The sequence below is a fragment of the Polypterus senegalus genome, chromosome 3 (assembly GCF_016835505.1).
Source record: "Polypterus senegalus isolate Bchr_013 chromosome 3, ASM1683550v1, whole genome shotgun sequence".
NCBI classification, from domain to species: Eukaryota; Metazoa; Chordata; class Cladistia; order Polypteriformes; family Polypteridae; genus Polypterus; species Polypterus senegalus.
Window position 1 is genome coordinate 304,688,256 of NC_053156.1, and position 22,713 is coordinate 304,710,968.

General features: G+C 44.0%; 1 protein-coding gene across 1 annotated transcript in view; it reads right to left on the bottom strand.

Annotated features, from left to right (window-relative positions):
• mocs1 (molybdenum cofactor synthesis 1) overlaps positions 1-21,248 on the bottom strand; it is a 41,237-nt gene extending 19,989 nt beyond the window's left edge. The window contains exon 1 of the mRNA XM_039749541.1: positions 20,953-21,248. Coding sequence (XP_039605475.1) covers positions 20,953-21,135 — 183 coding nt within the window. The 5' untranslated portion in view covers positions 21,136-21,248. The remainder of the gene's footprint in view (positions 1-20,952) is intronic.
• Between the last annotated feature and the right edge of the window lie 1,465 nt (positions 21,249-22,713).

The following is a 22,713-nucleotide window of genomic DNA, read 5'->3' on the forward strand; positions in this document are numbered from 1 at the left end:
CATGAAGTGCTCTAAAATGTCCTGGTCGACAGCTACTCTGACTTTGGACTTGATAAAACACAGTAGACCAACACCAGCAGACAACACGACTCCCCAAATCATCACTGACTGTGGAAACTTCACACTGGACCTCAAGCAGCTCGGATTCTGTGCCTCTTCACTCTTCTTTTCCACTCTGGATCCTTGATTTCCAAATTGACTTTCATCTGAAAAGAGGACTTTGGATGGCTGAGCAACAGTCCAGTTGGTTTTCTCCTTAGCCCAGGTAATAGATAATAATACAAGTTTAAACTCCGTTTCTTGGACTCACAACTGTAAACCTAGGTTTGCCCACCCCTATACACACACACACACACACTACCCATAGTGCCTGTCGTAACAGATAGCAGCACATATTTCACTTCTACCTCCTGTTGTACGTGTATCTTCAACACCGTTTCTCTGTATTCGTGCACGTGTGAACTCCTTCTCTAGAGCGTGTTCCCATAAAGCCTTCTTCTCAGCCTCTGCCATTGTTTTCAAGGCGCCTTTCTTGTCTCCCGTTCGGTTTTATACCTTCGGTCTTTGAAGGCGACACTCCCAGTGTGCCTCATGTGCCTTTACTCTCACTTACTCTCACTTGTGCGCCTCACACTTCCTGCTTTTGACTGCATCACCAAAGCCAAACTGACCGGTCCCACTGAGCAATCTGATTGGTCACCAGACCTTAGGGTTTATTATATAGCTGACCACAGAGCTGACCACAGATAAGCACGCACACACACACACACACACAGTTCAAACTAACGTATACACGCACACACAATTGCACTGTATCTCCTGCAAATACAAAGTGACTTGACCAAAGAGTAAGTGGGACAGGGGACATTTCACACACAAGACAACCTGCCAGGGTACGTCATGTGAATTGGGTGGCAGCTGAGCTCTGCGGGTAGGAGCTGCTGGTAAATGAGAGGACTACATTAATAAAATTAGTTCTTTACATTTATTTAGCACATTTCACTTTACTTAAAGCTCTTCACACAATGAGTGGTGAGCCACCCCAACCACTACTGACGTGCAGAACCATTCTGAACGATATGGCGGCAGACATGTTTGTGCCAGGTACACTCACAACATATTAGCTATCAGGGGGTGAAGTGGTGAGAGACGGCCAATTAGAGACAGAGGATGATTAGGGGGGCAGAATGCCTAGGCTGTGGTGGGCAATTTATCCCAGACATCTGGACACACCCCACTCTTTAGGGTCTTTTATGGACCTCGACTTTCCATCTCCTCCGAAGGACGGTGTCATTTTTACAGCACAGTGTCCCCGTCACTGCACTGGTGGCGTTGGGATTCGCATTCAGAGCACAGGGTAAGCGCCCCCTGCTGGCTTCACCAACACCTCCTAGATGTGTTACGTGTTTGTCTTTCAGGCGCCGTGTGTCGAGTCAGCAGCTACCCAGGACACAGGTTGTGTGTTAACTGGCTCATGGAGCTAAATCAGCACGTTGGCTCTTTCAAATGGTGACTTTAAAGCTGCTGTTATGAAATACGGAACTGTATAAAAACCATCAACACACACCAAGATTACAAATGCTTGATACTGAAATGCAAGTTAACTTGTGTCTCATTATACCAGATGCCCCCAAATTATATCCGAGCCACTCATCTTTGAAAACCTTTCATTAAAACATTTGCTCCTAAATGTTAAGACAGCTGCTCTTCTACATCACTAAATCTCGCCATGCATTTAAACACAAAGGGGCATCACGCAGAGACTCAGCAGACCTCGGGCAGCCGTCACGGACAGTTTGGAAAGCAGAGCGCTGAGCTAAGGCAGTGGTGTCACTTTAAAATGGAGTCGTTTGTGCTGTGAAGTGCCTTGTGATGCGTCTCGTGGATTAAATTAGCATTGCTGTCTCTAGTGACCACCACAAATCAAGCCCTACCACTAGGATTCAAAGGGAATCCACGAACAAACCAAAACAATACGCATGAACAGAGGAACACTGGGTGACATTCACTAGGAACAAAACAATTCTCCATGCCAGCTGAGCTCCCACTTGGGAATGAAGCAGCCGGATTAAAAGTGCAATTCTGATCCTGAGCAAGATAGCAAAGAATGAACCCATGGACGTTCAAGTAGAAGATAAATAAGCAGACAAATACTGAGACACAGGGCAGAGCCCGATATCAACTTACAGTACAAAACACGACGACGCGCGCCCGGCCGTCAACAGGATATGTGATTCAGAGCCAAGGGGCTTCATGGGAGCTGGAAATCCCACAAGAAGCAGCAGCTCAGTTACTGCTGTGCCCTAATTTGAGGAAAACCAAATCAAAAAAAAAAAACACGATACGCAGCCAACACAGCGAGGCCGTTGTGTACCCGTCTGGTGTGATTTCAAAGGGGGACGTGTGACGTGCGCACTGGCATGGCTGTGCTGTGTGCTGAGGGGTCTGAGCTTTCAGTCTGGAGGTAGGCCTCTGTGAAAAGATGGCAGACTGCGGCGATGTGAACCTTAGTCAGGGCAAATACAACTTTACACCCTTTTATGTGGTATTACTGGGCAGTCAAATTAAAAACAAAAATCAGAGCGCCTGCACTGGCAAAATGAAGTCAATCAGTAACAATTCAAAGGATAAATAAGAGTCCTTTATGCTGATTTATGTGTGAAACCATTGCTTTTAACAGAACTGAGTTTTTTGGAAAAATATTCAGGCGTGGGACAAAAGGAAAACAAAAAATAAAAATCTATATCTATATATATTTATAATTCACCAAGGCAAGACACCCATGGAGAGCACGCCGGAAGAGGTGTGGATTCACTAAGCCGCCGACAAGACAGACACCTTTGGCGCATGCAGGGAGGAGCCACGCCCACCAACTCCAAGACCATTGGATACGACGACAACTCACAGAGCCACGCCCACCAACTCAGACGCGACGACACAGAAGGAACGTTCATCTGTCGTAGAGGCCTCATGTACCTCCGAGCCACGTTGACTGTTCATAGAGGCGTGTTTCTCGCGGAGGTGAATCGCCATATGCAGCGTGTAAAACGGTTTGTGAGGGGTATCACATGGGATCCTTAAAACAATCCTTTACAACTGAGGTTAAAACACAATGAAGTAAGCAGTCTTTATAAACCGAGTTTTCGGTTACGACGCACGACCTCGTGCACCATAGCAAACTGTTTTACACGCTACATACAGCAATTCGCATCCGTGACAAACATGCGTCTTCTTCACTCACGGACAATTCTATGGTATTTTGCTCTCTCCAGAGTTCCATCTTTTCATTCACTTACTGTTGTATTCTCACACTAACCTGTTTTAGACATCCGTGTCTTTCCAGAAGTGTTTAGCATTCAATAAATAATTATGCATGACATTGAGCGTGTGTCTACCCGGCGCAGAGGGGCGTGGGTAAGCCGTTGAACACCATTTGGGCTGCAAACCGTGGAATTCCTACTCATACGCTGCCACTCATTACGTCCCTACCCTTTGTGCACCTCACTACTACCGTGGTCGGGTGTCTTGGTGGATTATATATAGAAAAGCGGCCAAAACCGCACAGAGAGCAATGAAAAGTCTACATGAGTCACAGGTGCATCTGGACTGTGTAAAGACGACGACTCGAGTGACGAGATGGAGGTGGGCACATGAGCGGGCAGTGCATACTGGACGAGAAATCAGCAGACTAGCATGACGGACAGAGCTGAATGGACGTCCTTCTCCTCTCCACCCGTTCCACCCTCCGCGCCGTGCACCCCCCATCCCTCCGTCTGGCAGGAGAAGCCGCAATGGGGGTCCGCCAGTGTTCAGTCACGGATGACTGAGTGTTGGTTCGTTCCGTGCATTGTTACAAATGTTGCTTTTCTTGCCGATTTTTCAAATGTTCATTTTCTCCCTGTGCTTAAAAATCATTAAAAAGCCGGCCAGATTATGCGCGTATGGTACGCCGCGGGTTGGCTAGTTAGCCCTAAAAGAGTTAAATACACAGGAACTTTGCTGGTGCTGCTCCTCAGATCAGAGCCTTTCAAACGGGTTTCCCACTTTTGAATTCCAAAAGTGCAAACATGTAAAGAAATGAAAAGCTCCAGCCTCACTTTTCAGCCTGTTCAGGATTGAAACTTGTCTGTCCTGCCTATGGAGGCGGAAATGCAGTTTATATTTGATTTGGGACCCGAAAAGGAAACAATTTATAAAAAAGAAAATCAACTCAAGTCGTTAAAACAAGAAGTCAATCAAACCAAATAAAGAAGCCAAAACACCAAGCAAAGGATCTACACTGGAAATTCAAAGTCTCTAATGCATAACCTGGAAGTGCGTGGTGCTGACCAATACATAATACACTGTACACCCGATTACATCACAGGTCACAACCTCCACTCATCCATTGGTGGCAACCACCCCAGCAAAAAAAATACAAAAATCATACAAAATGGCATCAGAAAAAAATGGAGTCCATGCCTCCAAAACCTGCAACATTTTTTATGACTTTAAGTTAACAAACAATGAGAAAATACAATTAAAATAAACCAAAATCATAACACCTTCCATTTGAGTTTGGGGCCAGGCCGCCTGTTGTGAGGCCCAGTAGCAGGAATCAAAACACACAACACATGGAGCCTCCAGCAAAATAAAAACTAGAAAGAAACCTCAAGACGTCTCCAAGAATAGACAAGAAGAAAACCTCAGAGCAGTCTGCCTGAAGTCTTCATCTGAACGCCTCGGATCGTCCATTGAAGGAGCTGTGGCCATCAAATTTGAGAGGACTGAAGCGGTGGGCCAAGCGACCAGTTGAGAAAGGCAGAAACCTCACTGAAGGCAACACAAAGTGACCGATGGCAGTGGCGGGGCTACCAAATAGTGGGTTAAGGGGACCAAGCATTGTTGTCTATGCCATTTTCATGTTGTATTATCTATACTAGGGCGGCACGGTGGCGCAGTGGTAGAGCTGCTGCCTCGCAGTTAGGAGACCCTGGGTTCGCTTCCCGGGTCCTCCCTGCGTGGAGTTTGCATGTTCTCCCCGTGTCTGCGTGGGTTTCCTCCGGGCACTCCGGTTTCCTCCCACGATCCAAAGACATGCGGGTTTGGTGGATTGGCGATTCTAAATTGGCCCTAGTGTGTGCTTGGTGTGTGGGTGTGTTTGTGTGTCCCCTGCGGTGGGTTGGCACCCTGCCCAGGACTGGTTCCTGCCTTGTGCCCTGTGTTGGCTGGGATTGGCTCCAGCAGACCCAGCGGGTTAGAAAATGGATGGATGGATTATCTATACTAATAAAAGGCAAAGCCCTCACTGACTGACTGACTCAATCACTAATTCTCCAACTTCCCGTGTAGGTAGAAGGCTGAAATTTGGCAGCTCATTCTTTACAACGTACTTACAAAAGTTAAGCAGGTTTCATTCTGAAATTCTACACGTAACAGTCATAACCTACTTACTGTACGTACATATACTCAGCAAAAAAAGAAACGTCCTCTGACTTTCAACTGTTTTTACTTTCAGTAAACTTAATGTGTAAATATTTGTAGGAACACTAAAAGAGTCAACACCATAAGACATCAACTAAAATGTTTCACAATGTGTCCCTGAATGAAGGGAGGCTCAAAATCAAAAGTACCAGTCAGTATGTGGTGTGGCCACCAGCTGCTTGAAGTACTGCAGTGCATCTCCTCCTCATGGACTGGACCAGATTTGTCAGTTCTTGCTGTGAGATGTCACCCCACTCTTCCACCAAGGCACCTGCAAGTTCCTGGACATTTCTGGGGGGAATGGCCCTAGCCCTCACCCTGCGATCCAACAGGTCCCAGACGTGCTCAATTCCTTCGGCGATAAACACGAATCCATCCATCACCCCTGGTGAGACAAAACCGTGACTCATCAGTGAAGAGCACTTTTTGCCACTCCTGTCTGGTCCAGCGAAGGTGGGTTTGTGCCCATAGGCGGCGTTGTTGCTGGTGATGTCTGGTAAGGACCTGCCTTACAACAGGCCTACAAGCCCTCAGTCCAGCCTCTCTCAGCCTATTGCAGACAGTCTGAGCACTGATGGAGGGATTGTGTGTTCCTGGTGTGACTCGGGCAGTTGTTGTGGCCAACCTGTACTTGTCACGCAGGTGTGATATTCGGATGTACCGATCCTGTGCAGGTGTTGTTACACGTGGTCTTCCACTGCGAGGATGATCAGCTGTCCTTCCTGTCTCCCTGTAGCGCTGTCTTAGGCGTCTCACAGTGCGGACATGGCAATTTATTCAGCAGTCCTCATGCCTCCCTGCAGCAGGCCTAATGCACGTTCACGCAGATGAGCAGGGACCCTGGGCATCTTTCACAGTCGGTAGACAAGTCTCTTTAGTGTCCTGCGTTTTTAGAACTGTCACCTTAAATGCCTACTTTCTGTAAGCTGTTAAGGTCGTAGCGACCATTCCACAGGTGCCTGTTAATTAATCGATTATGGTTAATTGAACATGCATGGAAAACATTGTTTAAACCCTTTACAATGAAGACCTGGAAAGTTATTTGGATTTTTAAAACATTATTGTTGAAATACACAGTCCTGAAAAAGGGACGTTTCTTTTTTTGCGGAGAATATATACGGCCATTGCCTGCAGCTCGGTCACCGTGTGAGGCGGAGTTGCGTCCCCCATCACCACGCCTCCCGCGTAGTTGAGTGCCTGCCCATATAAGGCCGTCCTTCAGCAGCAATCCAATAGACACGCTGCCGCTAAATATTCACAGGCAGATCAAAAAGTTAATACCGGGAATGTCTGTTAAACATCTTAGATTCACGAGTAGCGATTTGGGAGGTGAGCGGTCTATCGAGGTGATCACTGTAATAGTTATATGTCATTGAAATGTATTATTATCAGGCATGGTTTAGGCACCTATGTCATCAGGAAGGCACCAGAAAAAGGGACCTCAAGGTTACTATTATGGAAGTTAATTTAGAGCACGGATGCCGTGAATGTAAGAGCTGTAATAAATCAAGTTCCCCTGCATACTTTAAAACAGTGAAAGGCAACCTTTTTCGAGTTTTTCGAGTCCAAACATTTTCATTCGTGGCGCACCTGAGGGACTGCCCATAAATAAAGTCAGGACGACACAATCTATGGACAATCGCCAATAAAAACAGTTCATTTTACAAGTTTGAAAGACATTTTATTAATAAAGGAATCAAATCTTAAATTTAATTAAAATGAATGTTGAGATTGTTTTTCAGCACACATGAGATTGATGCGAGGATCATTTTTTGAAAGACAGACGCGCATTTCCTTGTCAATCATTTGAAGTCTCTCGCGTTTCTTAGACTTCATTTCCGCAAGTGTTCCGTTATCTGTTTTTCCAACATAAAATATTTTTTTTTAAACATTATCTTTTTAAATCAACCAATAGTTCAAAAACACGAGCAATTTTAAATATTTTACAAAGGTTTTCGCCGCGCACCGGTTCCCCTGCATACTGTAAAAGAAAGTCTCGCCATCATTTCATTTTTCACAATTTGTGAAAACAAGACATGGTGTCAGAATAGAGGACAGTCATGGATTTTGTTGGAGTTCCCTCGATACGAATTGACTGGGATTCTCTTAACCTGCCGGGAGAATGGAAAAAGTTCTGACAGCACGTGGAGCGGATGTCCGCTAAAAGGCAAAGACGAGAGTGAGAAATGCAGCTACCTGCTCCTGTGGACTGGGGAGAAAGGAAGAGACATTTTTAACACATGGACTCTCACCCAGGAAGAAGCCAAGGTACTGAAAACTCACTATGACCATTTTGAGGCGTTTCTCATGCCTACGACGAATACGATATTCGCGAGATACAAGTTTAGTGAGAAGACGCAGGGTATAAACGAGACTTTTGATCACTTTGTAACAGAGTTAAAATTGCTGGTGAAGGACTGTGCTGATGCAGACGAAGATGAGATGGTCAGAGATGGACTAGTGTCAGCAAAAGTGTGAGAGAAACTTTTAAGTGCCGGGTCTGAGCTAACATTAAATAAAGCCGTGGAGATCGCACGAGATGGCACCAGCACAGCTGAGAACCTTCGATACATGTACTCTGAGCGGCTCACGTGAACTGACCGTGAACGCAGTACGCAGACAACAAGCGCTGAGCAAAAAACGCATTACACAATTGAGAAGGCAGCAAAAGAATATGAAGTGAGTGACGCATACAAGAATATTCATAAGTGCAGCTACTGTGGAAACAAAGCACACGGTGAAAAAAGTCAACGTCCAGCTAAAGGAAGACAGTGTAAGAGATGAGGTAAATTGAAGCACTTCGCTAAAGTTTGTAGGACTTGGAAAGGTAAACCCGTGCCTGCAGTGTGTGACGTCTCAGATAAAGAGGAAGACGAGCTGCTTATTGACGCAGTAAGAAAGGAACAACCCTCTGACGCTGAACAAGCCTTTGAGGACACATCAATAGGAAAGCAAAGTGTAAAGCTTAAGTTTAAATTACGCTGCCACTAAATATTCACAGAAAAATCAAAAAGTTAATCCCGGGAATGCCTGTTAAACATCTTAGATTCAAGGAGTAGCAATTTGGGTGGTGAACACTTCGATGTTCTCTTTACAACGGTTGACAAACACGGACTGTAACTTCAACACAACACGTCCTCCAAATACGAACCTGATCAAAATAAGTCATGAGAATCAAATCCTTGATGACAGCAACACTCATAACAGTGACAAAACAATGACATTGACAATCAGGTTACGTTATTTTCAAAATGGTTCCTTTTCTTTTTCATAACTTCTTTAACACACGACTTCTCCACTGCGAAGCGCGGCTATTCTGCTAGTTTAAAATAAAGTGTTAGGTTGTGAATTAAAAAGCAAAGCTTCTGTTCTGTTAAAAGTCACACAGCTGGCTAAACCTTCTGTAAGTTTCAGAGAAGCCTGGCGTGTTGGACAGTTTGGTTCGAGGTGCCAACTTCATGTTTGGAGTGTTTACTAACCAGTGATTATTCTCATCATGGTAGACCTTGTTATACTGTACATGGGCAATATGCAACTGAAATACAGGAGTGAAATGAGATTTTTATTTGAATGCCTCATAATTGGTTCCTTCCAGGCAGGCTAAAGAAGAACTTTACCAGAAGGACAACCTATCAATATCTGAAAGATCTGATGTGGTTTAATGTGGAGATGCAGAGGATCAAAGGTCACTCTGAAGCACAATGAAATGCTTTTATATGAAGGGAAAGCAAAATTAAAGATTCAGCAATAACTGCAACAGAGAGAGAGAGAGAGAGAGAGAGAGAGACAGACGCCATGCAGCACGTTCACAATGGCTTATGGGTAGTCTGAACCCTGACATCACGGCGCTTTGCCGTTAGTCCAGTTGAAGCCAAGGTCAAATGAACATGGGCGCTCCACTGTTGAACCGTAGCGAGACTTCTTTGGGCAGACAGAGTGAAACCAGCTGAAATTCACTGACGGACGCTGGCTCGTGCAGCTCAGAAGACTGTCTGGGTGCCCATCTTGTGCCAACTTTACAGTGCCCCACATCATCAAGCACCATGGCGTGTGCAGATCCACAGCAGAAATCTAAATGTGCTGCAACAGCGGGCAACATAATCCGTGGGTCTTCCCTGATGAAGGCACTCGCCATGTCGATGTGGGCTTGTTGATGGTCGACCAGATCGGTTACCCTTGTTCTTCACGCCTCCTACCCGTTTGTGAACTTTCTGTTGAGTCCTCCTGCTTCACTTCTGTCCTGAGCTGACATCCCTTGGTGAGTTTCAGCACTCACTCCGCCATAAACAAATCTCACTACGGTGCGATGTTCAACAACGGTGCAATCCTGTGCTGTGCACGGTCAGATTACCCATAAGCCATTGCTTCAACTTTTATTAATTGTGGTTACTGCATCATTTTCAAGTTGCCTTTACTTTTTGATTTACAATTTTCAGCAAGGCAAAAACTGTCAAATAATAAAGTACAGTGGGCCAACTGTTTAGATGTTAAAGACGCTGAAAGCTAAATAACAATCCCTGAAAGCTTCACCCCTCTGGCATTAACACTTCAAAGGCTGTGACTTATGGGACAAAGTCTTTTGTTAAGTAGCACTCGTTGACTTAGTAACATTAGGGCCACCATATCTCAGAAACTAATGAAGATACACGCCTGTATAATTCAGCACAGTGATATCATCACCGACATCAGTGAGCATCAAGCAAATCAAAGACGGTCAGACGGGAACAATTCCTAAAAACTGCTGAATTGAAACGTATTGTCTGACAGAAGACCAGCGACTCAATCCTGCAGTGCGAGTTGCTGCTTGACCAAAATTCCTTTAAAAAAAAAATAAAAAACCAACAAATCGCCCACTGTAGGCCGGGCCTTAGGGTTGGTTCAGTGCTGGGCCCGCCGCTCTTTCTAATATACAAAAATGACCCGTGCAGGAGTATAAAACAACCAGCTGGACACGTTTGCAGATAATGCCAAGCTGGCTGGAAGGGCATGGCTACCACTTGACTAGGGGGGTTTGGCTGTGCTGTTTCTGAACTGCTGGCACTATGCATTGCAGGGGCTCAGGTGTCAGCGACAGTCGATACGGGCTTGTCAGTCTTCACAGCGGTCTTAACTGGAAGTGAACTCCATTTTAAATTTGCTCAAACAGACAGAGTGACCGGCACTTCAGACTGGTAGGAATAAAACTCAATGAAATACAAATTGTGAAGCAGAACTCAGTTTTATTAAAGACGCTTTATAAAAACACCGGCCAAACCATTGGCTTACTCAGAAGCCACAAGTTCAGCTCAGGGACTGTGAAATATGAAGCACGAGACACCAACTCCTTATATATAAAGAGGTGGATCGGGAGGCCACTTAGATTAATAAGCAGGCAAATCCCAAGTAAATTAATGGAAGCGATTATTAAGAAATAAAATTGGGAGTGCTCTCCCCTGGACGTTCTCGTATACTCAGATATGGGGATGGATATTTGAGGAGTAAACCGCAGGACAAGGATTCTATTTTTACATTATGTACATTAAAGAACCATCAACAACAAATCAAATCATCCATCCATCCATTTTCTAACCCGCTGAATCCGAACACAGGGTCACGGGGGTCTGCTGGAGCCAATCCCAGCCAGCACAGGGCACAAGGCAGGAACCAATCCTGGGCAGGGTGCCAACCCACCGCAGGACACACACACACACACACACACACACACACACACCAAGCACACACTAGGGCCAATTTAGAATCACCAATCCACCAAACCTGCACGTCTTTGGATTGTGGGAGGAAACCCACGCAGACACGGGGAGAACATGCCAACTCCGCAGGCAGGCAGGAGGACCCGGGAAGCGAACCCGGGTCTCCTAACTGCGAGGCAGCAGCGCTACCACTGCACCACACCAAATCAAATCAATAATAAGTTAAAAAATTATTATAAAAGGAAAATTGAATAAATCAGACTCTGCAGCTGCATTAATAAAAGGTAAAGTAATACTTCCAGTTAGCAGAAATAGTCCAAAAGTTGACAGAAATCTACGTTTTGTACTGAATACTCGTATGCAAAATTCCTCAGAGTCCTCAGGCTACACACACGCAGACTAAAGTCCAAAAGTAGTATTTTTAGACTCAGGCAGGTCTTAAACATCAAAATCTCAAAACTTTCCCCAATACAGTGGTACCTCGGTATACGTCTGCTCTGGAATAAGTCCAACTTGGTATACGTCCTGTTTAGAGGCAAAATATCTTGCTTGGTATACGACCTTTGTTTGGAATACAACTCGTGTGCTAGAACAACACGTGTGGTATACCGGGCGCGCGCCTTCAAAAAAAAAAGGTTTAACGCGCTTCGACTTTCGCAGCTTCACTCTATCGTGGATTTTATATGAAAGCATAACTAAATATATAACACGGATTCGGCGGACAATGTGTCTTTTTACTTCCTGTACATGCTTCCTCAGTTGGTTTGCCCAGTTGATTTCATACAAGGGACGCTATTGGCGGATGACAGAGAAGCTAACCAATCAGAGCACGCAGTTAAGTTCCTGCCTGCTGTATGCAGTGTTAACCAGGAAGTCTTGTCTCGCTCATTCAGCATCAACGTGTCTCGCTGTGTAAAGAGTTGTGCTCTTTTGTGTTTATCTTTGTGTGTAGTCAAGCCCTTCATTATGGCTCCAAAACGATCTGCTACTGCTTCAGGAGCCGTGCCCAAGCGCCAAAGGAAGATGTTAACGATTGCCGAAAAGGTAAACGTTTTGGATTTGTTGAAGGCTACGATTCTTTTTATTTAAAAAGTAGTAAAGGAATATAAGATCTACAGCTGCAGTGTCCTTTTAACCAGGGTGCAAAACGAGTTGTAAGTGGATGCAATAAGGCAGTAGTCGGGATGGAATCTGCTTTAGGGATTTGGATTGAAGAGAACAACAACGGCAGTGCTACACAATCGCCTGAAGAGGCTCCTTTAGAAGAGCTGTGACGCTCTCCTTTGTTGTGCAGTAAAACTAAACTCATTGTTATCGGACAAGTCATTTTCATTTATTTCATCTAATTGCTTTTGTATTTATGTATTTTAGTATTAAGCAGTGTTTAAATTATTTTATACAATCCCATCAATGTATAATATGCCAATAACAATAGGATTTTTTATTTCATGGGAATGAAGTAATCATTTTCTCATTATTTCTTATGGGAAAAATCTGTTTGGTATAAGTCCAAGGATCTGGAACGGATTAAGGACGTATACCACGGTACCACTGTACTTTGTATACGAGAAATAAAGAAGAAGGATCAGCACATGACAAGAAACGGAGAGTTAGTGAGTGAGCAGTCAGCGCGGGTTCAGACTGGGAGGTTGCGTTTTATTAACGTGAAGAAAAGCATACAATCATAGAAGTGCAGATGAGATTATACAATACAATTTATTTTTATAAAGCCCAAAATCACACAAGAAGTGCCGCAATGGGCTTTAACAGACCCTGCCTCTTGACAGCCCTCCCAGCCTGGACTCGCTAAGACGACGAGAAAAAACCCTTGTAGGGAAAAAAATGGAAGAGACTTCGGGAAAGGCAGTTCAAAGAGAGACCCCTTAACAGGTAGGTTGGGCGTGCAGTGGGTGCCCAAAAGAAAAAGGGGTCAACACAAAAGACAGAAGAAAACACAAGTCATCCTCAATACAATAGAAATATTACAAGAGTAGAGCAGAATTTAACAGTAGATGATATCCCATAATATGATTTGGATTGGTTTACATTAGAAATCTTGATTTTCAGAAAGGCTCTTGATAAGGTGCCACCATGAAAGGGTAGCAATCAAATTAAACGAAGGAGGCATTCAAGGCGCAAAAATATAAACATTGGCTTAAACACGACAAGCAGCGGGTTACGAAGAGAGGACCTTTAAAGAATGAGGTGATGGTAAAGGTGGCGTCCAGCAGGGGTCAGTGCTTTAACAGACACAGAAGATCTGGACCAGCAGTTCAAAAAGTTTTATTCTCGTGACCAAATTTTGCCGTTTTTGTGTCTTTGTGACATGGAATCAGAACCAATCATCTTCTTTCATCCGCCTTGGACAAATGCCACCAATTGAATACCAGGAGAATCAACGTTGACCCTCAGGAGGTGGGTTTTGATGGACCGCACAGCAATGACGTTTGCCTGAACAGTTCCCTGTGACCCATCGTAAGTCAGTCTACAACACGAGCGGCACCCATCACCATTATGGACTGCTGTGAATCACAAACCTCCACGGCCCAAATCCAAACCACAGGCGAGCCAAAATGAATTGTGACCTGCAGTTTAAGGACTACAATCAGCAAGCTGGTCAGGTCTGCAGACGACGCCAGACTAGGAGGACACTGTTGGCAGATAATGCAGAACCAGGTCAACTGTTACAGAGGGGCTGGGAGGGCACACCGGCCTGGGCCGTGTGATTTAATGTTCGTATATAAATGAAGACCACCTCAGAAACACCTCACTTAACGTGAAGTATTCAGAGAAACTGCTCTGTTAACAGAAACTTTGTTATCAGGGGTAAAGCTAAAATGGACAGAACAGAGACGTCTTCTTACACTGTGCCAACAACACACGTATACAATGAACAAAGACGACAAAGTATTCCCAATGAAACGAGCAACGTTAATTTGAGGAAAAAAGTGGCTAGTGTTGACCGTTTGGGTTTTGGTTTTCTCTCACTTAATAACTGCATACTTTATCTCCATGTCAGAGTTCATATTGTGCAGACTTTTTAATTTTATCCAATTGATTTATGATTTTTTTCTGATTGTGCCAACCTCATAGATGCTACTACATGGCACTTTTTTTCTCCAGATTCTAGTCTTTAACTTCATTTTGAATGAAACTGCTTCAACCTTTCATAATTCTGACATACTAAAATAAAAAATGAATAATTACTACTCCAAATAACGTGGAAACTGACCTTGTCAACTTTTCTATGCTCTGTGAAAGATTGATGAAAAATCATTAAATATTACGAACTGTCGGGCTACACTATAGTGTGCATAATACACTACTGTATAGCTGGTGGTGGATTTTAGGAGGCCCAGGCCCCTCATGGACCTCGTGATCATCAGAGGTGACTGTGTAGAGGGTGCAGACCTATAAATACCTGGGAGTGCAGCTGGATGATAAACTGGACTGGACTGCCAACACTGATGATCTGTGCAAGAGAGGACAGAGTCGACTATACTTCATTAGAAGACTGGCGTCCTTCAACATCTGTAATAAGGCGCTGCAGATGTGCTATCAGGCGGTTGTGGTGGCGCCCTCTTCTACGTGGTGGTGTGCTGAGGAGGCAGCATAAAGAAGAAGGACAAACTGGTGAGGAAGGCAGGCTCTATTGTAGGCACAGAGCTGGACAGTCTGACATCCGTGGCAGAGCGACGGGCGCTGAGCAGACTCCTGTCAATCATGGAGAATCCACTGAAGAAGATCATCAGACAGAGGAGCAGCTTCAGAGACAGACTGACAGACTGAGGAGACCCCACACTATGTGACTCGGGGGGTAAACGTTAACATTATTATATGAAGATATTGTCTGTTATACCTGCCTCACACTCTCCATCTTGCATTTTTTAACTTAATATTGTCTTATCATCAGTATGCTGCTGCTGCAGTATTTGAATTTCCCCTTGGGATTAATAAAGTTTCTATCTATCCTGCATACTACACTAAACTTAATATCTATCTATCCATTCGTTAAGAGAGGCGTTTACTGTACGACGCACACAGGAAGCAAAAATGTTAGATTTGAATACACAGGGGAAGTCTCCACTATCAAGATCCAGACAGAAGCGATCAACAAGGCCCATAGGATCATGGGTTATATAGCGCCCTGAGGCGTGGAGTCATATAACACACCAGCGCAGCTCCACCTGTAGCACCGCATGCAGTTTTTTGCCTCCATATTTCAAAAAAGACAAAGCAGCTCCAGAGAAAGTCCAGCGGTTAAAAGCAGGGCTGACTTTGGGCCCGAGAGGTCGGAGCTACGAGGAGAGACACAAGACGTTAAACGTTTTCAGTTGAAGCAAACAGAGATTAGCAGACAGTTTGAAGCATTTAAAATTATGAAAGGGATGAGTGCAGTGATCCCAGTTGTTACTTTACAATAAATGATGTCGTATTCCCTGCTCCGTGTTCCAGTCAGTGCTCACTATCACCACTTTACCAGATTTCACCATTCTTTCTTTGCCCACATTGCACATTTCCCTCACTCACTGGACTGGTTTTCTCTACGTGAGCTTCATACTTCACTACTGCAAGTGTGGCCGTTAGATGTATGGCAACTAACAGCCATTCGATCACAGCAGGATGCCGAATCGATTTTCCAGTACTAGTTTTACAACCCCTTCGTTTCCACAATGTGCCAAGGTCATGGCAGACCCTGAAAGCATACCTAGAATCGGTATAAAGAGTCACTTCTTTGTCTTTGAACAGTTGGCAAGCACGTATGAGGGCATGCAATTCAGCAGCCTGTGACAAGAGATTGGACTTTAGTCTCCCTGCTTCCAGCAGATACATATCCTGGATGACTGCATAACCAGTGGATGGGCTTCAATCATCCAATCTTAAGGAACAAACACCAACAAACTCTGTTGCGTCTCCTTCTAGAGGTGTTTCTTTTAAACCATTGGTGACTGCTAGTATTTCTTGCACACAATCATGTGGCTCTCCATCGATTTCCATTGGCAGGAGAATCACAGGGTTCAATGTGTTCTATCGTGTGAGTGTAACGTTAGCAAGGCAAAGCGACACGTTTTGAGAAGGAGTTGCCCGAACAGCTGTCACATGAGATGATCTCGCCTGTACGAAGATGGAATGCATGAGGCACCTGAACATTCACCTGACACATTTCAAGGTAGAAAAGTTCTTATCTGCTGCTCCTATACACAATAATCATCTTTTTCCACCTACTTACAGAAAACTGTAGAGATTAAGACACTTGGGGCGCTTCAAATGACCAATGACGCTACAAATCTAATTTTCCAGCTACGCTCTTTTTTCAATACGCAAAACAGATATTTTGTTCAAAGAAACCCACCCAACTTTCCACATCTCACAACCCTATCTATGCCTGAGGATATACTGGACTGCTTAGTCCTGCTGAGCGCGATTTAAAAATATATGACAAATACTTTAAAGAAGCCACCCTTCAATAATCCTTAGGGACGAGTCAAAGGGACTTTTCAATTAGTATCTCAGAAAAAGAGTGGAACTCGGCCATACCATCGAATACAGTCCGGTCTATACGAGCCAAGCATCCCATAACTCAACTTAAGGTCTTTCATGGATCACATTTATCTCGTTTAAATGGTCTAAAAAGGTACCCAGGGCAAGAGGCACAGCCTGTGAGAGGTGCCAACTCATGCCAGCATCACTAAGCCAGATGTCTTGGGAACGCACTAAATGAACACCATTTACGACAAAAAAAAGTTTCCATACTTCTCAGGCAGGCTTGGCATTACAATCATCTCTAATCGAGTAACGGTAATTGTCTGGTGTACAATATCAAGTGTGGAGGGAGAAATACAATATGACGCAATTTATTTGTTGTGTAGCCCAAAATCACACAAGTAGGGCCGCAATGGACTTTAACAGACCCTGCCTTATGACAGCCCCCCAACCTCGACTCTCTAAGAAGACAAGGAAAACCCTTGAAGGGAAAAAAATGGAAGAAACCCCAGGAAAGGCAGTTCAAAGAGAGACCCCTTTACAGGTAGGTTGGGCGTGCAAAAAAAAAGGGGGTCAATACAACACAATAGACAGAACAGAACACAAGGCATCCTCAACACAATACAATAGGACAATAGAAAGATTACAAGGACAGAATAGGACAATAGAAAGATTACAAGGACAGAGCAGAACTCAACGTTCGATGATCTTCTTATGTGGCGCTGCTGCCTCGCAGTTAGGAGACCCGGCGGGGATCACCTGGTGGAGTCTGCATGTTCTCCCCGTGTCTGCGTGGGTTTCCTCCCACACTCCAAAGACATGCAGGTCCTAAATTGTCCCTAGTGTGCGCCCTGCCCAGGGTTCGTTTCCTGCCTGGCACCCTGCGTTGGCTGGGATTGGTTCCAGCAGACCCCCCGTGACCCTGTAGTTAGGATACAGCGGGTTAGATGATGGATGGATGATCTTCTTATATAATACTGTGGCTGTTCGTTTGTCTGTCTAGGATTTTAAATCATCTGCAGCTTGACTGACCTGAAATTTGGTACACAAATACTACGTGACGTCTGCTATCTGCTTTCAGGGTGATGACTGACCTCCAAGGTTATTCCTCTTTTTATTTTCATTTTAATTTTATTGTTGAATAAACTCTCGGCAGCGGGCAGCAGGGTGGTACATGTGTACGGGCGCCGTTCTCATCCCCACCACCTTCACCGTCACTTCCCCTACCTCTTCATATCTTAAACCATTCTTGAGGCAGATTGAAGACTTAAGTGCCAGCTTAAGTGAAAAATTAAAGGAAAACGTACAACGTAATTGCAACACAAACACCGACTTGAGCAGTTTTAACACGAAAAGATGACGACGGAAGACGAGAAGAAGCGGGCCGTTAAGAGTGGCGAGAAGAGGAGCAGCTCAGGAAACATCAAGCGCATCAACCTCTGAGCAAACAAATGCTAAAATGTACAGAGAAAGAAAGAGGAGGAAGACTAGGAATGGTCAAGTCAAGTGCAGTGCGCCATCACTGGTATCACATAATACAATTTGGATAAATCAGAAGAATACACAAGAGACCTGACAAACAAGAGGAGACCATTCAGTCCATCAAGCCCACTGGTTTAGCTAAGAGCTAAGCTGTGCCAACTCGATGACAATAACCTGCAGTATGGCACAATATGGGCAAGGAAATCCAACCCACCTTTTAGAAGTGAGTGGGTAAGCGACATTCTGTATTATCTACAATTAGAGACAAATCAAACTCTCGGTCGAGACCGATTCAGACGAGATTAGTTTCACACCAAGAGGTGGCGCTGAAGCACCTCTGGAACTGCAGTCCCGTCCAAATCACTCAAATGACGGACATTGCAGTGAGACGTCTCGGCGAGTTTTACCCGATACAGTTTTACAAAATGGCAAAAGGCTCGGTGATCCTTACTGAGACGTCCAGAAAAAGTCAGACATGAGTAATTCTGATGGGACTCAAATTATCGAGGTCTTCCAGTCATGATAATCACCCCTGGTGTAAAACTAATCCCATCCGACTGAAGACATGGCCAAAACATTTGAAAGCAGGGCCAGAATTCACTAATATTACTTTAGAATAAGCGTGCTAGGCCTGAAACGGACTCTTTTACGCTATTCATTGTTCTGTGACACTTCAAACGTTAGATTGTCTTTTTTTTTTGCACAATTCTCTCTTTCTTCCCCTCTCTGTATTTTTAGTTTCCTCTGTTTTTACAGGATTGATTCTCAAGTGAATGTTTGCGTCTGTCACGCTGTTATTATTGACTTGATTTGTCCTTTGTGATTTGATAAACTTCATTAACAATAAGTTGTATTTATGTAGCGCCATTCATACACTCAAGGACACTTTACAATCCACTAAACACATTAACAAGACCCTAGAAATTACATACAAGAAAATGAATACTACTCACTGAAGAGATGTGTTTTTAACAGGATTTGGAAATGAGTAAATGATTTTTCCTCATGAAGGCCGAGAGGAAGAGCATTCCAGATTTTAGGGGCTGTCACACTGAAACCTCTGAAAGAAAAAAAGTCCCCCAAGTCTTATCACATGACCTCAGAGGTCACAGCACAGAGTCGGCCATCATACGGCACCACTGGAGTCACTTTCACGTTACGGACCCAAAGGAGGAGACAGGACCCCCTCAGGCAGTAATGGGAGTCGAACCGGCTCAGTTGACAGTAAAGTACAAAAAAAAATAAAATAAAATGACATTCTGCAACGAGAACACAGGGACACGACTGGAAACTTAAAGGGAAGATTTGGCACACGTTTTGAAGTTTTTCTTCATTCAAAGAACGACAGCCGCGTGTGATAAAGAGCAAGTAGTGTGGTGGAAAGTAGCACTGTAGGGACTTCCACTTGATGGCACTTTGGACGATCGCAGTGTCAGGTGAGCTTGTTGGGTTGAACGGGCCGACCTTGTCACAATTCTCTTAACATTCTACAGGGCCATTCAAAAAGATTCACCCAAATTCAAAAGGATTTATTTCACTTGTACATTGTGACAGAACAATGCAGTAAATTGTAAATGGTTTAGGTGAGCATACCGTTGATGTTTCTAGTTGTTTAACTGTGTCTTATTTATTTATTGTTTGTTTGTTCGATGTCCTCGAGTTCTCAGAAAGGCACCTTGTATAAATTAAATGTATTACTATTATTACAGTTTTATTGTTATTTTACAAGTGCTCAACATGACCCCTCCAGCTGTATGGATAACATCAAATTTAAATCCCGCACTGGAGTGAGCGTGTCGGGTGTCACTGTACTCGGGATTCTTTCAATGCGATTTCGGAGATCATCCAGTGTTGTTGGGAGTGGCGACAGTCAGAAACTTTGTGAGCCCCTCTTTAAATTAGTATGCGATTGGTTCCTTGGTGTCTCAGGGTTATAGAAATACGGCACTCTTTTTGAATCACCCCGTAAGATTAATGAACCTCATTATTTAACTCCTACAGCTTTGCTGGTCATCTCATTCAGCCACACCACATTCAAAACGTGTTGTTGACTTCAGAAGCTTAACGGTTTAACAGACTTTCACTTTTTGTTTGTTTCAAATATTTTATTGAAACAGATTTTGTATGATGGGAATCATCTCAGCTTGTTAGGCCTGTTGTAATTATTTATTGGAAAAGTGAAACAAGAATTCCTAACACAAAAAAGGAAAGTCAATTAAAAGAAGGCAAAGGCCGTATGTTCAACAAGACCAAAGAAGAAAGCGCCACTGCGGACATCGAGGACCTCAATTTGACGTCCCCTGCTTTAACACGTCTAAATGGAGGATTCTGCGTGTCCAGTTCGTGTCCTTTTTGTCGCGCCATTCTACACCCTCGTCGATGCCCTTTTTGTAAACTGAAATAGCGGGGGCTCTCCCTCGTGGTCGAACTTCTTGTAATAAAAGGGCCAGTCACTTCAGCTATAACGGAGTGATAGTGCCCGCTGTTTTGTTGAATTCGTGCCCTTTAGCACCACTGCCGCCTCCCCTCCGTTGGTGGCGCCCCGACAGTCGCCCTGCCCGCTGCAGCTGCTCGCATTCTCATGGCGCATGTCAAACTCCTGTTCTTTCCTGACAGTTCGTTTTGCGCTCCCTTACCTGCACCATTCCAAGTTCACCTTCTATCCTGGAGCTAAGACGCGGGTTTACTTCAGCGAGTCACTGGGCACGTAGCGCGTATCTAAAGGGGTCAACTGCGTGCACATTTTAGTTGCCGACTAGCGAACACATGCGCCCCTAAAGTGCCTGTGCCTGCACCTGCTCAGCTGACTAACGTATTTCTTACGTCAACGTACCTGCACCGCGGTGATCTTCTCAGCGATGCCCGCCTCTTTTCGCTCTTTCAAGTTCTTCTCCTGTCGTGGAGCTCCAGAAAACGTACTCTGTCCCCGACACTTCCTCCCTAGAACTTGCAGGCCCCCCGTCAGCCCCCGCCGAAGACCTGAGACGTTGCACGCTTTTACGGCCCGTAAAACCATCGCCTTCAGTGGCCACCAAACACCACTCAACGAAACGACTCACAAAATGCATCGAAACTCCCCACAAGAGTTTATACGGGATGAGAGAGGGAGCAGCCGCGTCCTGCGCCTCCCACACGAGCCAATGACGGGGAGGCTTGTGGGTGGGTGGGGCAAATCTAGCCAATGGCTGCGTTCCGGAGTAGCTGCACGGAATCATGGATCTCGTAGTTTTGCGAGCGTTTCCGCAGGTTTTTGTAAAGGGTCAAATGTGCGAAAATTCAGTTAGTCATTTTCTAACCCGCTTAGTCCTAAACAGGGTCGCGGGGCGAAAGTTCAAAGTCAAATACGTATTAAAATGCAGACACACAGCCCAGAACTACTTTTATTTCTCTTTTGTTCAGAATCTCAGTAATTGCTACACATGCTTATTAAATATGTGATAATACATACACTTATAAACAAGTGCTTGTTAAACATATTTTTACTAGCAGAATACCCGCGCTTCGCAGCGGAGAAGTAGTGTGTTAAAGAAGGTACGAAAAAGAAAAGGAAACATTTTAAAAATAATATAACATGATTGTCAAAGTAATTGTTTTGTGTATTTGGTTGCAGCGTCACGAAGTTGTTTTCGTAGCTGCATCAGAAAATGTACCACAACGTCTGACATGCCTCCTTTTACTGTTTTCTCACAGCTTGGATTGCTGCTGTCATATATATACACACACACACACACACACACACATACATACATATATATATAATATACATATATATATATACACATACATATCTTCATATCTACATATCTATATACATATCTACATATACACATATATATATATATATACATACCTATCTACATCATATATACACGCACATACATACATACATACACACACACAAATTATATATGTGTGTATGTATGTACAGTATGTATGTATGTGTGTGTGTGTGTGTGTGTGTATATATATATATATATATAATGTAGATAGGTGTGTGTGTGTATATATATATATATATATATATATATATATACATACATACATATATATACACATACATATACTTGTGTGTATGTTTGTATGTGTCTATATGTGTGTGTATAGCTTTGGTCACTGAGTGCAAGGGAAAATAATAAAATATAGTCTATAAGTTATTAAACAGTAAAACATTACGTTTTAAGAAGTACAGGTACATTGAGCACTACTGGAGTGGTTGCGGGTAAACTACATTTTAAAGACTGTGTAACACAACAGGTAAGTAACTAACAGCAGCTAAAATGTATATGGATCATCTCTCAGTAGTTGATCCCTTTTGAAAGGCGCTACACGACGGCTGTGGTATAGAAATTACATTTTCTATGTGAACGTTCAAATTTGTGCCTCTGGTAATGTGCCTTACCGCATTTAAAGAAAATTAGTTTTGTGTCCTCTGCAGTGTTAAGAGAGAAAGGCTTTGGTTTGGGATAAAAGGAAAAAGGTGTAAAGAAAGGAAAGTTGCCTTTTTCTTTTATATAGTATAGAGATGTGTTCGCTGACGTTATGATCGCCTTTTGGGACAGTCGCGGTGGGTCTTGTGTAGACTGGTGAGACGTCC